Source organism: Lytechinus variegatus, chromosome 1, assembly GCF_018143015.1.
Source record: "Lytechinus variegatus isolate NC3 chromosome 1, Lvar_3.0, whole genome shotgun sequence".
NCBI lineage: Eukaryota > Metazoa > Echinodermata > Echinoidea > Temnopleuroida > Toxopneustidae > Lytechinus > Lytechinus variegatus.
In genome coordinates this window covers 22839186-22858202 of record NC_054740.1, presented here as the reverse complement: position 1 = coordinate 22858202, position 19017 = coordinate 22839186, and the positions used below count along the sequence as shown (strand labels likewise).

The 19017-nt window shown below is 35.2% G+C and overlaps 2 protein-coding genes across 2 annotated transcripts in view; both read right to left on the bottom strand.

Annotated features, from left to right (window-relative positions):
- Positions 1-9687: 9687 nt before the first annotated feature.
- LOC121429799 (relaxin receptor 2-like) lies at positions 9688-10597 on the bottom strand. The gene is made up of 2 exons (XM_041627035.1): positions 10508-10597; positions 9688-10052 (listed from the first exon to the last, which is right to left on the bottom strand). Exons 1-2 carry the CDS (start codon positions 10554-10556, stop codon positions 9688-9690), a joined length of 414 nt encoding a protein of 137 aa, XP_041482969.1. The 5' UTR covers positions 10557-10597.
- Positions 10598-13358: 2761 nt separating this feature from the next.
- The window catches only part of LOC121409424 (relaxin receptor 2-like), a 48159-nt gene continuing 42500 nt past the window's right edge, over positions 13359-19017 (bottom strand). The window contains exons 12-13 of the mRNA XM_041601363.1: positions 18674-18745; positions 13359-13434 (exon numbers count right to left, since the gene is read on the bottom strand). Of these exons, the coding sequence (XP_041457297.1) occupies positions 13359-13434; positions 18674-18745 (148 nt within the window). The remainder of the gene's footprint in view (positions 13435-18673; positions 18746-19017) is intronic.

Genomic DNA, 19017 nt, shown 5'->3' with positions numbered 1-19017 from the left:
GTGTGTGTGTGTGGGTGGGGGGGGGGGGGTAATACAAAGACAGATGCGGTCCTCAGGAACGGGTTACTTTGATCAAATGGGCTACATAATTCTATGAAACTTTGTGATAAATGTTAATGTAGAAAAATAGGTCTATATCCCCCGACAAAATGCCACTTGTCATTTGCTGAATTTCGTGCTGAAGTGATTTCGTCCAGTTATGATTATCATATTCAATAGCCCTTGAATTGATGTGTGATATATCGACATTTTTGCAAGGGACGCCTTTAAAGTATGTTTAAAATATTGGTGAAGGGTCAATATATGTGAATTCTACGCGAGTTTAATCTAACATTCCAATCTTACAAAAGTGTATAGTGCCCATTTTCCAACTGTTTAAATTTGAATCTTAGAAATGTTTATATCTTGCGCCCTCTATTGACATTTTTTTCTTAAAAATGACGATTTTGCAATTACACTTAAAAATGTAGAAAACTTACATTAGGAGACCACAGAAAAAGATTACATACTAAAATTTTTAGCCCAATCAATGTATGATGAAGTGGTTTAATTTCAAAACGATATTTATAAGAGTGCAAATGTATTATTTCGATGTAAAATTTATCCAAAAGCATTCTATTATTTTGTTTTTATCTTTCACATCATACATGTCATAGTTGTTTTATGGCATACACATTCATAATCACCATCAAGTTATGAATAGGAAGAGCGACATGCAATGCAGGGGGATTAACCAAAACTTTAAGGCCTGTATTCCGAAGTCGGGTTTAATTTAAACTCTGGTTTAAAGATGTGTTTTAACTATAAATAGCCAACTAGTGGCATAAACCTCTAACAGTATAATTTGTTTCTTTCAAATTATTCTCAATTTTTTCGTAAGGATAAATAAGATAGCTTTCTTCACCAATCACGACTTGGAAAAGTGCACAATAAACAAAAGAAACATTTATTATAAGGAAAATATTTGACATTTTTGGATTTCCATTATTTTAGCACAGAGTTTTACCATGTTCTAAGTTAATCCTGACTTCAGAATACGGGTCTTTATTTTATTTTAAACAATTTTGACATGATAAAATATTTATAATTTTTCTAAATTCAGGTCATCATACTCATATATAAATGCTATATTAAAACATGTATAATGATATCATTGCCAACAAAAAATTATTTAAAAAAGGATTTAATGTGTGGTGATCTCTTTACTATCTGAGTACCTTTTCTTAGCTTTCATGGAGGGTGTGATCACCCAAACGGCAAGACCCTGAAACTCTTCAAAAAGGACAAGAATAAGGGTAGATCGCTGATAATTACATACCTCTTCCATTGGACTGCCCTAGTGATATATCAATATATCCCTCCGATCTTTTGGCTGTGCATCTTTTTCATATGGCGCATGAACCATGTTGAGAAGGTGGTGGTACTGACTGTGTAGAGGATCGGATTAAGAGCGCTATTTATTGGCAAGACGAACACCACGATCCACCCATAGAGGGTTTCTAGAATGATATAATGATAATAAAACATAATATATACAGTGCGTATAAAAAAAGTCTACACTTAGAAAAAAATCCTGTAAAATTATATATTTGTAATATCCTGAACATTTTTCCACATTTGAACATTGGTACAGATCCATTTAAGCAAATGACGATATAACTGTCGAAAAATATTTCCACTTGAGTGAGCACCACTTACTTTTGAAAAGTTAGTGAAAATGATTTGCGCAGAACTTTGAAATAGTTATGCGAATATAAGTAGACTTTGATCATGAAGAACACATTGAAGATATCTTTTACCCTTTGCCCAAAACACTTCGAAGAATGCATTGCGCCCCACCCTACTCTCCGACACACAGAGGCCATCGTGACGATATTTGCTTTACACTGAGCGGTGATTTACATGAAATGGCTTAGGGTTAACTTTCATTTTGTTCATCATTTTCAAGCTTGGTAAAAGTATGGAGAAACAAGTATGAATGAAAAAATGAAATGTAAACCCACTTTACATGATAAAAACTTAGTGAAAAAAAATGCTGGAGATGTCTGCTGTAAGCTTTTGTTCAGATTCAGTTATGTCCTCAGATCCAGCTGGCACAAATAGGGTAAAGGTTGTGCTTACTTAGTGTTGAAATTTCAGTCTGGGTGAAAAAATTGTTACAAAATGCTCAAATGTATCCGTTTTATTTCAATTGACCAAAACTGCAAGAGGAATGTATGAGAAATGTTTCGCAGAGTGTTATATATAAGTAGAATTGTAAGAGCAATTACATTCATTTGGTTATTTTCTCTTTAAGGATATTCATAGCATAGAATGATAAAGAACATTCCAGAATGTCTTTGTAAAAGCTTATGTTATGCAGGCCTCTCGCCTATTTAAAGGCCAAGGAATTTTGTTATTTCTGAATAGGGTAAGGCAGACAATAGAGCTCCCAGTAGCAGTGAAAAGAACAATAGGCTTAGCTATGTTGTTGACATTTTAATTTCACTGAGGTCATTCAAGAGTCTTCTAAATGTAGACTGCTCTAGAAATGGGCAGAATGTTCTTCTTTAGACAATACTAGAAGCTTCCAGAATAGTCAATACTAGAAGCTTCCAGAATAGTGAATAATTTGTATATAAGGTGACAGTTTCTTCAAGGCTATCATTATATCAGACCAGAACTAAGAGTTACACCCCAGACTTTATGTCAGAGCAGACTTTATTTCCACCTGGAATATTTATCTTCTGCACGCCATCAAAGAACTGTTTACAGTTACTTTGAGCGAGGATTTCTCAGTTCTCATCGAGATCATCAACCTGTTTTGATGAACACTCTTCAACCCATGGATTGCTGAAATCGACTCATCAACATCGTCTTCACGGACATTTTCAACTCATTACAGTGACTCTTGTTATTCATCGTGCTTCAACATCAGTTTCATCATCGCCATCGTTGTGAATTTTAATTTAAGGAATCTTCGCCAGCCAACTTGGATTTTACTTTGGATTATTATCACAATTTCAAGAGACGTAAGACCATTATTATTTTTATTTGTTTTATGTATAATCAATTTCCTGTAATAAAATAAAAGGAAATCACAAAATTGAACACAAAACACATATTTTTTACCTTACTTTTAAATCCAAAAAATATTCATAAAAGTAGTAAAATTCTGTTATTTTCATCAAAGTTTGCACTGATGGTGAGGTGTGAACTTGTATCCAAAAACATTTACCTAAAAATGAATGCATTATTTTATGTCAAGTAGCAAAATTAACCGATTTTAGATAACCACATAGTGGATTTAGCTCCTTTTGGAATAACACTGCAATGAATTTCCCCAACAAAATTCATATGCGATATGGTGCATTTGATTCCTACGTATCATATTTCTATAGAAGAAAAAAAATAAATTTTGGTCAATTTTAGCCCCTTTTGGAGTCCAGCTCTTCACATATAATATATATATATATCTATATACTGTATATACATTATATAAATAAACTCAGCAAAAATAAATTCTTAGACACTTATAAAAGTAAAAATATTCCATATAGATATTTGATTAAAAGTAAATTATTGTATGTCATAATGACCAGACAATATTCCTCTTCCAGTATGACATACAAGAATTTGCCTTTAATCAAATATCTATATGGAATATTTTAACTTTTATAAGTGTCCAAGAACTTTTTTTGCTGAGTGTATATATATATATATATATATATATATATATATATATATATATATATTATATATATACATATACACACACTATATATATATATATATATATATACATATATATATATATATATATAGGTATTGTGAATGCTCGAGCGCCCGATCAGGGTAGCGGTGCTAAAGCCGTGGTAATAGTATGCAGCGCATTAAAACATTTGTATATGAAGTTAAATTGAGGTTTATGACCAAAGTATTTATTCATATAAAAGACAATCATTTTTTGTGTCATAGCTACTAATCAGTTGTGGCAGCTCGTACATAATATTTTTTTTTCCAAATAAATGGATACCTGCTTATTATATAAGGACTGAATTCAATGAACTGTTCATGGTCAATTTAATTGAAGTGCAGTTAAGTAAGGAAGATTATTATGAGATTCAACAAAATATAAAGAAGTGATTTTTGCCTTTGATTTGTTTCTCCCAATTCACTGTTTTCGTCACAACCAACAAGGAGGATGCTTAACCCCCCTTGTGTCTTTCTTAAAGGACAAGCCCACCCCAACAAAAACTTGATTTGAATAAAAAGAGAAAAATTCAACAAGCATTACACTGAAAATTTCATCCAAATCGGATGTAAAATAAGAAAGTTATGGCATTTTAAAGTTTCGCTTATTTTCAACAAAATAGTTATATGAACGAGCCAGTTACATCCAAATGAGAGAGTTGATGACATCACTCACCCACTATTTCTTTTGTATTTTATTATATGAAATATGAAATATTTTATTTTCTCATCATGGTCATGTGAAATGAAGTTTCATTCCCCCCTGAATACGTGGAATTCCATTATCTTAACATTTTGTGCTTCAGGCAAGGAGGTCCTAATCGTCAAATTCGTAAAAACAAAAGAAATAGTGAGTGAGTGATATCATCGACTCTCTCATTTGGATGTAGCTGGCTCGTTCATGTAACTATTTTGTTGAAAATAAGCGAAACTTTGAAATGTCATAACTTTCTTATTTTACATCCGATTTCGATGAAATTTTCAGCATTGTGCTTGTCTGATTTTTCTCTATTGATTCAAATCAACATTTTTCTGAGGTGGACTTGACCTTTAAGTTTCATTTGAGTATTTTGAGATATATCACACATCTACAGACATACCCCGAGTCATAATGAATATGGAATACATTTGCTATTAAGCATGATAAAGATAAAATCAGAAACGCGGTGGATAAATATATTTATATTGATGGCAGAATCAGATTAAAATAGAGGATGCGCTATTTAATTACGAGAGATGAGTAAGAGAATGATAGGTATTTACTGAGAATAAAAAGGAAGAGGAAAGAAGAGAATAGAGGAAGGGGAAAAGAGAAGAGAGGAGGGGAGAAGAGAGGGGAAGAGAGAAAGAAAAGAAGAGAAGAGGAGGAGAGAAGAGAAGCGAGGAGAGAAGAGAATAGAAAAGAAGATAAGAGGGGAAGAGGAGAAGAGAAGAAGGGAGAAGATAGGAGGGGAGAATAGATGAGAGAAGAGAAAGGAAGCGGAGACAGGAGAGGAGATAAAAGAGGAGAAAGGTGGAGTAGACAAGAGAAGAGAGAGAGATGGAGGGGTCGACAGAGAAAGAGAGACAACAAGGAAAATGAAAATAACATAAAAACAATATTAGACTATTTTATTTCGATAATATAAAACGGAAATGGGCTTGTTGAGGAAAACGGAGCTATTATCGTTCCCCTGATAAAGAATATTAGTTTCATGTCGCCGAGTTATAACCTCGAGATGTAATAAAATCAGAAAACAAATTAGATTCGTGCCAAATATCTGCATCCATTTAAATCCAAATTTTCTGCGCATTATTTCTAAATCTCTGGATCAATATAAAATCGAATTTCCAGACAAAGATTAAAATAATTCCAAGTGGGATGAGAAGATTTCTGCTAATTTTTCCAATAAATTCTTTTGATGATTCAAACTTCGAAATTCAAATTCAATTCAAAATATATTTTTCTTGAAAATAAGTTAATATTAGCACGATCTTTAAATTCGTATCGTAAGGCATTAGTGCGAGTAAGGAGAGAGCAGTTTGAATAGCCTACGTAAGTTGCCACTCAAAAATCCCAAATTAATAAAGATTCACTGAATATCCTTGTATTCATTACAGCAAATGATCATAAGTTTAAACCTTCTCGTGCTATGAGTGCACCCATCAAATAGTATCAGGGTGTCTTAAAACATTATGAAAATGACCCAAAGGTAACATATATCAACCGGTTTTCAAATTGAATTGATATGTCGCCAATCCTATCATTATGGGGAGCATTTACGAGAATGAAAACCTCGTTATTACACAGCACTGAATCCTTTCATTTTGTTTCAGAAAAAACAATACACGCAAGAAAAGAGAAATACTCTGGAAATAGCTGTTTTGCTAACTGTTAAAACAGAGGATCGTGGGTTCGAATCCCAGCCATGCATGGCATAATTTCCATTGGCAAGAAAGTGGTCCATGATGTGCTGCACTCAACCTTGGTGAGGTAAATTGGTATCCTGAAATGCCGTAACAGCAGCTACTCTACTACGTATAGCCACGGTAAACTGCATTACTGTACATCGCTTAATAGCTACATAAGCAAATATAATCACTATCATTTATAACTACATGTATATTTGAATTGATCATTTATTTTGTAAAATTACCAATAATGAAAACACGCGAAATATTTACAATTTATATTATTGTCACTATCATCTATTATATTGTATTTTATTTATTAATTTATTTCATTTTTTCAGGGGGGGGGGGTAAAATAAACGATTCAAACCTGAAATAATGTAGTTGTAGAGAGACATAATCTTGAGTATCGCGATGGGAAGCCAGCATAATGAATCGGTGAGAATGATGAAGAAGAAACGCTTGGCGTAAGCCATGTCATCCTTCACGCCACACTGCGCTGCTGCCCTTCTTGTCCTACGTATGCTAAGAAACATCGCTTCAAAGAGAGAGAAAAAAATAGATAAAGAGAGAGAAAAAAATAGATAGAAAAGGGTAGGAGGAGGAAAAGGAAGAGTGAGGTGGGGATAAAAAGTAAAACAAGCAGGGGAGGGAGAGGTGGAGAGAGGTGAATTTCTTAAAAAAAAATGAATTTCGAGTGCATTCCATTTGAAGAATTATTTTGGTAAGTGTGAACAAAATGTTTTTTTTTTTTTTTTTTTGGGGGGGGGGCATCGATGGAAATCCGTTGAGCCAGAAAGGAACTCCGTGAACTCCACAAGTTTCTCTCAGCGTAGATCGATACAGGGTGCTTTCATAAGGGGAGGTTCACCCTGACAAGATTTTGTTGTACAAATAGCAGAAAAATAATATAAAAATAGGTGGAGGTTTGAGGAAAATCCACTAAGTATTAAAGAAATAATTAGACTTGGAAGTTTTGGATTTTGTCACGTCATAAACGAGCAGCTATCCCATATGTTGTGTAACATGAAAGGCAAATATTTCATTTTCAGTGGTTCGTGATGACTTTTTAAAAATGTTCTTTTATGGAGGCGCGTGTGAAATGATTTTGTATTGATATACTGAAGATGCAAAACAATTTTCAATTTTCTGAGAAAATGACATTCGGTATGTACTAAAGCTGTTCGCATATGACGTTACAAATCAAATTATTAAAATCTAATAGCTTTTTTATTCTTTGATGGATTTTCCGCAAACCTTCGCAAATATTTTCATTTTTATTTCTTGCTATTCTTACAATAAACTTTAATTCATTGGGCATCATGTCAGTGATTAACTTAGCCTTAGGAGAGTCATTTGCTTGGGTCCATCAAGACACCCAAATACCGCCTTGGTCGGCTAATAATTTAGTCTCGTTATCAACATTATTAACATTAATTTGAACCAAATATATATTTTTTCTCAGTGTTAACGAACAACAGGTGCTCGCTCTAACGGAGGGAAAAAAGAAACTTATTAGATAAAATCTGAAACAATGGCCCGAAAGAAGATTGAATTTATCAGGCCAAATTTTAAATATTTCCTTAATCCAATTCAGATTCCCTTTCGGGCATTAAAAACAAAAAACAATTCTATATTTAGCTTATGAAAGTGTAATGCGAATCTGTTGTAGGAAAAACGGTTTCCAAGCTTAAGATTTAAAATTCAATGTGACAAGTATATAAGCTTGTCAGCTCGACTTACATGATTAAGGTAATTCTCTGAAAATGATTTGACCTGGCCGAGATACATGTCATGGCTCTACGTGCATGACGTGAGAATATGAAAGCTAGACTAATGAATCATATTGTGAATGGACGGATATTTTTTTAACTCCCGAGTGGCCCATTATCCTGCTTATGAAACTACGGAACATGGATGAAATATAGCACAAAACAAACTAATAAAAAATGTTGAAGCAAATTATTCCTTCCTGGAAGATACACTACAGATTGATGTCTTCGGAATTGAACAGAAAGGGAAAAGTTAATTGTGAAACAATGACAAAACCACTCCTCCCGCCCTTAAGGATCAAACTTGATCAACATTATTTTGCAGTGTTATTGAACCGACACCACGCCTTGATGATTTAGCTAGCATATCCGGATGGCAATCCGTTTTTATTTCATTAAAAGAAATCAAATCATATTTTTATATTAAGAAAAAGATGCAATTTATTTCTAAACACCCCAACTGGATTTCTTTATACTTTTGTATCTTGATATAAAAAATTGAACATTGATATCAATAAATGGGATTTAATGATAAGGCTGTCCCGCTACATGTTACCATCCGATGGTAGCTCCCATGGTAACAATGCAAAGCAGCCAATCCTGATCTAGGATTTCAGGGAAGTTACATTGGATAGCATAGTAACGGAGCCAATCTTTCTACTATGAACCTTGGCATACACTGGCTTTTAAAATTGTCCGTGAAATCATTTGATGTTCATTTTTCGTCCGACTTGTCAGATCTGGCAACTTTGCTTGATTTTGATTGGCTATGAAGCACTGTTACTATGGTCAGCGGCAAAGTGCTTCACTGCATACGTCTCCGGACTCTGAACCACTATGTTCCGACCTCACATTGACAAGACATTTATCTACATTTGCCACTCTCTACCCATGTGTTACACATGGGTATCCTACCGAAAAAGAATCTTTGGATGCTTGAGTGCCCGATCAAGATGCATCGCTTAGAAAAAATGCATCAAGCGCTCATGGTGTTGGATATTATAAACATACACATTAACTTCAAAGCATGAAAATAAATCCAGATCGATTGTAAGTAGCGACCAACCGAATGCTAGATTTATATATACAGCGAAAAGATATCAAATTAAATGTTTATTTATTTAAAAGATATTCCTTAAAACGAATATAAAAAATAAATCCAACATTCTGAATATATGTTAAATACTTGAAATAAAAAATGGACTTTGTAGGAAAATATCCAACAGATCCCATTACGAAACACTCCGCGAGTGTGACAGATCCTAACTAAGGATGCGGGCAATTGCCAATTCGTCTACTGCCAACTCGTCCACTCACCACATGGTCTATACTTTCATTTAGTCTAATGCCATTCCGTTCATCAACATTTCGTCTAACAACCATTTGGTCCATCAACCATTTGGTCTAATCATCACTTCGTCTAATCATCATTTCGTCTATGACAACTTCGTCTCATATCCAGTTGGTCTATCCATTTCATTTTCATTCATTTTGTACAGTTTTAACACTTGCCCAAATAGACCAAATGGTATATGAATTAAATGGTTATTGGACCAACTGGTTATTAGGTGGAATGGTATTAGCTTAAAATGAAAGTAGACCATGTGGTGAGTGGACGAACTGATGGTAGACCAAATGATAGTAGACGAGTTGGCAATCGGACGAATTGACATTAGACGATTTGAGAATAAACCCTTACATACCTGTGTACGACACTACTATGACGAAAAATGTAGTTGTGTTGATTCCCAGAAAGAGGAAAGCTGAGTATTCCCAACCCTGCATTCTGGGATCATGGAGGTGCAGCGGGAAAACACACACCATTGCTCCCATAGAAATTCCCAAAGTATTCTACGGGAATCATCGGGAACACGGCAAGCAAAGTTCCGAAGCACCATATACAGGCCAACACCATGATCGCCCTTCTTGTCTTGATCCTCTGAAAGCTGTATGGGTAGACTATAATGAAGTAGCGCTCTAGAGATATGAACATTAGTGTCAGGACCGAGACCTCACTGGAGATCATGGCGAGGAGACCGGAAACCTTGCACGTCACACCGTTGGTCCACTCCAACGCATACTGGTTGTATTTATTTCGGTATTTTACATCTTGGGTGCCAATGATAAGCAGATACAGACCCATAAGGAAGTCAGCAGCTTTTAGAAAAAATGAAAAATATTTATTCATATTTAGAGTCTAATGACAAATACCTGCATGTGAACATTTCGATTGTAATACAAATGATTTAAATCCCATTTCTTTTGAAGAAAAAGAAAAAGAAATGTATCAATAACTTCTAATTTCACAACCTGCATTTTGTAGAGGCAAATTAAACGAGCAAAAAAAAGTATGTTAAACTATCTACCTAGTTTAAGCGTTTGAATCGTATCCTTTATGCCACGACTCAACTACGCTTTCAGCCACATTGTGATTTATTTTGTCCATGTAAAACACTTAGGAGTTGATACAGTTTTCGAGTCAGTCATGTCATCAACATATATAGACCTCGTTAGACGGGCCAACTTGCAATAAAAAAGGGGGAGGGGGCTTCAACGCAGTCGAAGTCTATTTTTTTAATTGCCCCCCCCCCCTCCTCCCCCGGGAAACTTACTGCACAGATTAATGACGACCACCGTATGTACTTTACTTTCAGCCTTCATGAAAGCACGGCTGACCAAGACGCCTAGATTACCCACGCTTGTGATGATACACTATCGTCCACAAAAAACTCGTAGAATCACGTTCTTCAGGAAGATTTTCAAACGAGATTCCATCCGTCGGATCGTGGGGTACAGGTTCGAACGAGGGAGGGCGTATCGACAATACTCGAACTTTGCGAAAGCCTGAAAATGCAACCAATTGAAATCAGAATGATTAGGGTATACCATTCATCTATATTTATCCGTGTGTGAATTGGGACAACCACAGAAGTATTTTATAAAAGTATTGTAATTTTGACAATAAAACCTACCTTTCCTGAAAATACAAGGCAAAAAGGGACGATATATATCTCTAACTGCTCAATGAATACAACAAATGAGCATGTTGCAGATTCAACTCACAAAGACTAGCAAGATGCAACGTGCTGTTTCAATGTTTTAGAGGAATTTTGTATACCAGTCATTAGCAAGAACTTTAAAGAGAAATGCAGTAGTTGCAATAAACACTTTTTTCATGAGAAAGTCTGTAAAAACCAGGCTTAATTGTCAGTTATCATCGAGGGTATGATCTGTACAGTTACATAAATGAACTTTGTGAAATCTTGAAATCTACGCCGAAAAATATTCACACTGAAGATCACCAACACAGATAGGCACACGTGGGACAGTGTATTATTATTGCTGGAATAAAGACCCGACGGAAGTGATCAAATCCGCGCTTATTTTGCTTATTTCTCAGCAATTACACAATTTCTTCCAGAAATCCTTTGGCACATATTTTTTATTCATACAAACAGACACTTGGGTGGTCATTATAATAGGTTCTGTAAAAAGTCATTTTAAGATCGTTACCAAAACTGGAATTTATCTTTAAGATGCATATTTAAACCAATTTCCTCGAGTTGCTCGAGTCGTTACCAATAGCTGTAGAGCTTTAAGATTCGTGTTTTTTAATGTTCCTGAAGTATGGTCTTTAACCTATTCTATCACCGGAAAGAAAATCAAATCAAGCGTCTTGTATATCCCCGTTCTCCCCTATATTGTGTGTTGTCCATATCTCAAAACAGTACTTTGTCTGGTATCTTGATGTAATAGACTGAAAATAATAATTCCCTGGCCAAATAATAATAATCATAATAATATTCCGCATTTATATAGCGCTTAATGGGAACTATGTCTCTAAGCGCTTTACATATATATTATCACGCCGGCCATTACAACGACATATTGGGAAGCAAAGTAGGTTATTTTGGTTTATATCCCTCTTGGGCGATTCCATACTAGAAAAATCAGCCATTTTAATATAAACATTTTTCAACCTGCTGTCCAAAGAACGAAGAAACTCAATTTGTTTTGTGGTAATATTAAAGTACTACTGGGTAGACATGCAAAAAAAAAATGACAACCAACAAAAATATCTTGTCCAGAGGTGAATTAGAGCTTAAAATGTTTCGTGTCGTACGGGACATTTCTGCATTCCGTACGACACACAACATTTTCACCTAAAATTTACCCATAATCATTTTTTTTTAGTTGATTATTAGTTTGTCACATGAATACCCACTATAGGTTTATTACTGAAAAAATATTGCTCAAGCATTCGGCTAGGAAACTAGAAATTGATATCAAAAATTCCCGTACGACACGTATGAAATCGCCCTCTTATGAATATTCATTTGTATTTAAGATAAACTATTGGTCAATTCGTGATCATGTGACAAAGTATAATTTTAATAGGAAAACACCGTGACATCGCTGCAAATAGCTCCGTATAGTTTTCGATATACTTTCATGGGCAGAACTGCGCATGACATGCTCGATGTTTCTCTCAACATTGAACTGCGCATGCTCCTTGACTTCACCCAGATCATGCGAAATCGATCGTAAATAAAGTAACATAGCTTACAAGCTATACCTCAAATAACTTACCGACAATAAAAAAAAACACTCTGGAATTGGGTCAGATTACAATTCAGAAAATATAATTCCAAGGACATTCATACAGGATCGTTAAATTTGGAATAAATATACCTAATAGGATTAGTAAAGACCCGATACTAATTTTTGGAGCATAACAGTTAGAATCTAGATTTAGCCTGCACGTATTTACATGTATTTTACATTTTGAGTGCAACTGCAGCAACGGCCACTTCAGCGCAGCGGACCTCATTAAGTGCAGTCGGGTAGTAGAAGCCGCGCGCAGCCTACCCCAAAACTGCTTAGCATTAGCTCGATAGGCCTAGAGAAGGACAGGTCCGGCAACATCAGATTTGGTCTAGATTGGTTGAACAACAGCAAGGACCAGGTCCACAAGTTTAAAAGGGATATAAAACAAACATATCAGGCGTTCCTTTTGAACTGGGCGTTGTGGCGTGCGCCTGTAATCAAAGCTGTGGGGAAGTTCCAAATTGATGCAGAGGTTCGAGCCCTGGTCACGTCTTTCGGATGGTGACGTTAAAGGTCGGTCCCAGACGTAAATAATCATATCTGATTGATACACGTCTGACAAAACTCAAATACACACACATTTTTTGAAAGCATGGTGGTAATTATTAATCCTCGGTTGGACTGGCAATGTAACTATTTTCCCTCGGGGCTTCGCCCCTGGGGAAAAAAATAAAAATTGCCAGTCCAACCTCGAATAAAAAAATTCCCCTTATATCTATACTTTCTCAAAGCGTGATATTATACAATTTCAGAAATGACGAAACGATATTGTTATGAATAATGAAAGTCACAGTTTATGAAGAATGTGAAATGAATGATTGATAATGACGCATGATAATAATAAAAGACAAACACTTACAGTTTTTCTAATTTCGTCAGATCTTCAAACATTTCCACATTGATGTCAGTGATCGTGATTCCGCCGAGATCCCTGGGTGTATAATTAATAGATATAACTCAGGCGCGGATCCAAGGGGGGGGGGCGTAGGGGGCACAAGGGACATGTGCTCCCCTTTTGAGAGGAAAAACCAAGCTGTGCCCCCCTTTTTTGAAATTAAAAGACTTTTTTTTCGCTTGTCAAATTTTTTCGGGTAAAAAATATCCTTCATTTGTGGTTGAAAACCATTTTTTTGCTTGTCAATTTTTTTTTGTTCAAAATATCCTTAATTTGTGGTTGAAAACCTATTTTTTGAGGGCTTGTCAAAATTTTCCTCCAAAAATTGGCCACTCCCCCTTTGGAAAATCCTGAATCCGCCCTGATATAACTCAATCACAAATCATGCGTCAGGCATGCGTAACGGATTATACTCTTTGCATAATGAAATGTGTTAGTAAACACTCATTATTACTGTTAATATAATTTTTACATTTTTATTGGAAATTATATAAACCTTTCAAAAAAAGTTTGGAAATCTGAGTTGGGCCATTAATTTCTCCTAACTCCCAATCTTACACAATGCATGTTTGATTTCCTTCAAAAGATCATTTAATTCTCTTTAAAATGATACCATGTTTGTTATGATCATACCATCACGGAAAGAGCAGGATTCGAAAGTGTTGGGTGAGGTCTGAATTGAAAAGCTGCAAAACGAGCAGATATAGTCATGAAGGGTCAATACAGAACATGATTCGTTTGTATGGTGACATGAAAGATGAAAATACATTCAAATCAAGCCCCTGCTTTTTCATTTGTTATGTTTTGTTGTGGTTTATGTAGTGATGGTTGTGTGAGATAACATGGTTTGAGACGTGGTTTGAAATACCCATGCATGTTTGTTTGTTTGTTTGTTATGTGTTTGCTTGTGCAGAGGTGTGTTTGATTCCATCTTAATGTTGATGTTAAGGTCCATTAAAACAAAAGAAACCGCTCAGAAACTCACTCATCACCACGGACCCCCGTGACTTTCAATATTGTGTCATTTTTCAACTTTTTGAATTCTGAATCTGCCCCACATTTCAAGGGACTGCACCTCCATGTGAACCATAATCATATCATGTAGGGTATCATTTTAAAGGAAATTAAATGATATATTTAGTGATATCAGTTACACATTGATATTCACTAAAACCGAGGAGGGATTGTCGATCAAACTCAGATTTCCAAACTTTTTTGAGGAGTTTATATGTATAGGGTAGCAAATATCAGATTCCAGAAACTTTCAGGGACCGCGGAGCGCTTTTGAAAGGGTGTGTGGGAGGGGGTATGACCATGCAAATAAGTGGAGGTGCCGTGGGCGAAGTGGTCTAAAACGCCTGACTGTAATAGTCCGGGGTTCGATTCGTGGCACCTATGACCGTAAGCAAGGTATTTAATCAGCGATGTTTTTTTTTTATCCTACATTAAAAATATAATTATTATCAAACCAGGTTGCATTTCTAATATTTTTGTGCACGGCTTTGGAAAAATCAGATTCCAGAAACTTTCAGGGACCGCGGAGCGCTTTTGAAAGGGTGTGTGGGAGGGGGTATGACCATGCAAATAAGTGGAGGTGCCGTGGGCGAGTGGTCTAAAACGCCTGACTGTAATAGTCCGGGGTTCGATTCGCGGCACCTATGACCGTAAGCAAGGTATTTAATCAGCGATGGTGTCTTTTTAACCTACATTAAAAATATATTATTATCACAACCAGGTTGCATTTCTAATATTTTTGTGCACGGCTTTGGAAACCGTAGGGGGGGGGGAGGGTGGTAGGGGGCTCCAGTCCCCAGTTCAAAGGGCCCTGGTTGTGATCCGCCAAGATATCTACTGTATGTGCGAAAACAGGAAATCCTAATAATCACTCCATACTTTGATGCGTAATGGATTATATACTTTGCATAATAACAAGCATTGACGTAAAGTAGACATATATCATTATCATTGGTAATACTATTTGAACGTTTTTTCACATAAATAAAATAATTCCGAGGGTAGAAAATGATATTTCCCGAAACTGTCCTGTTACCGTGGAATGATTTTGAAAGTGCGCTCGAGTGTGTGTGTGTGTGCGTTTGTGGGAAGGGTCTAACTATGAAAATAATCACAATCACATTTTTAAAACGTTTTGTTCACGGCTTTGGAAAAAAAGTGTTGGGGGAGAAAGGGGGCTCTCGGTTCCACGGGCCCCGGTTGTAATTCAGCTCCCTAAAGGAAATCCTAGTAAATCCCAAAATACTTTGCGTCAGACATGGGCAGTGACTTATGTACTTTGCATAAAACGTATTGACGCGTAATAAACATTTATTATCGTTGGTGATATTGTATATATATTCACAAAAAATAATGAGTGTAGCGAATATATGCTCCTCTTTTGGTCATCTTTTGTTTCCCAACGAAGAGAGAGAGAGAGAGAGAGATGCTATAATAGCAAATTTGCTATGAGAGTTTAAAGCTATATCAAAATCATTCAATTTGATTAGCTGATGGTAAAAATGTTACGGAAATTGTGCATTTGTAACTAGCCTTTGTGAAACAGTTCCTAGGACCCTTTGCAGAAAGAGTTGCAATTAACATTGTCAACATGATAAAAACCACCTTCAAGAAAGCAATTTCTATTTTAGACAATGATTACAATAACTACAATGCAAAAATATTTGTAATCGTTTGATGTTTTTTGTCACTCACTGTTCTATCATACTAAATTAATACTTTATTATGGAATTTGAGAAAAACACGTATTAATGATTCGTATTGATCGATTTGTGTCTGCTGCTGACAAAGTTGGTTTCCATGCACGTCCCTAATGCCTCTGCAATTAGTGACAATAAGATTCCGAACTAAGCACTATTCCATCATGGGATTTGGGAAAATGCTATTACCCAATTATTTAATACAGATTGTCAATTGTCAAATGGATCTCCGCATGCCCACTGCCTTTTAGTTCTATAGACAATCAAATTGTAGCAGATTATGCAGTGTTTTTGCTATTTATCCTTATTTGTTGTCAATTTCAATATTTCCCATATTTTCCGATCTAAGCTTGTTTTGATGTGAGAGGCAAACAACATTAAAGGAGGTATATGGTCCCGCGATTCAAGAGGTTACTTTTGGACATACGATAGCTAACTACATTAGATGGCATCTCTGTGAAAATTCGGAATAGAATTTTGTCATATAATTTGAAGTATCATCCAGGTAAAGAGATATTATTTCAACAGTTTACCTCCTTTTTTCTCTCATTTTTTTGTCATTATTTTCTTATTTTACTTTTATTTTAATCTATTCTATTTGTTTTTATTTTTATTTTACATATTCATTATTTATTCCTTTATTTATTCATTCATTTATTTTTAAGGGAGGGAGAATAAGTACGATATGACTTACATAATATAGGATTTCCCGACCAAAATCGGGAGTATCGCATTAATGTTAACTTTCTTTTCTTTCGAATTCGACGGATTCCGTGCACTGCTTTATATTCTCTTTCTTGCTTAAATATTTACTAAGTAATTTCGAATGAATGGTAGTTTCTTTTCATTTCATGAACAATGCCCTTCTTTTCTCCGAAGCGATAGTTCTGTTTAGCACAAATCGATTTCGGTTCTCGCGACGGCATGATTTTAACAGTTAGTTTCGATTATAGCAATGAAATTAGCACAACGTGCATTATAATTTGCCTTTAGGATCTTTTTGCAGTGCTTTTCGGATTCCCTTTCTTTTTGTTTTTATTCTCTCTTCTTTTTATATTAGATATTCTTCTTTTTTTCATCTCTTCAGCTTTCTATCATTTTTGTTTGTTTTTTCTTTCGTATAAATTCTCGTTGTACAATAGGAGATTAATGCTCGTTTTTTTCAATCATCATGCTCAACATAAGAATTTATCTAATCTTCCATCAGCATACAAAATGAAAAGAGAAAAATGATCTACCATATATATGTTATATATATATATATATATATATATATATATATATTATTGATTCATCTTAGTACTTATATTCATCACAATTTGGTCTCAAGTTAATTATTCTTGTTACATTCCAAATCTGTACAGCGAAGGGGGCAGTTAAGGGTAACAAAGATTTTCCTACTCAATATGCTATCATGGCTATAGACATGTCTGTGCAGAATGTGCATTTATTACTCCCCTTCTTTGCTAAAATTCTGTATAGACCCATATACTTTGTTTTGAAAACGAATGAATGAAATAACAGATTAGATCACAACGTCAAACAGGCATTTTTATGCACATTCTTACATTTTTCACATTTTTAATCTTACATTTCTTACATTTGTAATCACGTGTAACATTTAATCCCCTGCATTCTTAACTTAATTGATCACTTCCCCCCAAAAGAGAACTCATATCGCTAATCATGCTAATTTAAAAGCTAGAAATGACGCTTCGACAATCACTGACTATTTTAAATGCTAACTGGCTTGTTTCTAAGGACCCTTTTACACGTGAATCTTAAATCATAATTCTAATGAAGATTGCTCTTGTTATCGTGACTGACTATTCTTCATTATTCTAATCATGTTCTAGTTTGGTTTCACACGTGCTAAATATTCGTCATTATCTGTATTATTCACTGGAATAATCATTCAAATCAAGATTTGTTAACCGTGTGAAAGGGCGGTAAATTAAATCAAAAGAACACACAAACCTTCGACAAACATCCTAAATCTTATGCAAAAAAAAAAAAAAATATTTAATGACAATTTGCACGGCAAAACCGATCTACGCTGATTTAAATGCCAAAAATATTGATAATAATAATAAACAGTTCTTGTATAGCGCATATCACGTTATGAATAATGTCTCTATGCGCTTCCAAAGGACTTGGATATTATTAGCCCAGCTGTAGCTTGGCAGCCGTAATTACTAAGATTACAACGCACACGCATTTCAAGAAATAAATTCCTGCCAGGTACCCATTCACCTCACCTGGGTTGCGTGCAGCACAATGTGGATGAATTTTTTGCTGAAGGAAATTACGCCATGGCTGGGATTCGAACCCACGGCCCCCTGTTTCAAAGTCAGAAGACTAATCCACTGGGCCACAACGCTCCACAATTGATTAAAATAATAATTGCGTGAGTTTTGCCGGAAAATCCTATATCTACCATGTTCACTAAAACATTGCCTATGGAAAGTGAAAAATGATAATTTATTCGACTGATTTCACATTGATTTCACAGTCATACAGGAAGTGTCCTTCATCCGTAACAATAGAAGAGACCTACTTACAAATCGATCAGATTCTGTAGCTCATCAAAAACGCCTGTTGGCAATGACATCATCGAGTTGTTTTGAAGCCTCCTGTAAAATCACAATGTTGGACATGTTGGACTTATTATAAAGTATTATTATACATGTATGTCATCATTATGTCACAACTGCATCGTTCAATCGCATATCTTACCTAACATACTAATGGAAATACTTGCTGGGGGAAATGTTCCCTTTTTACTTAATCAGTCAGGCTCTCAAAATAAACACACTTGGGATGCGGGCTTTACCATTTTGCTGTTAACCGTTTTCAGGTGTTCAATCAACAACCTAAATGCCTTTGAATCCATAGATCCATCGTA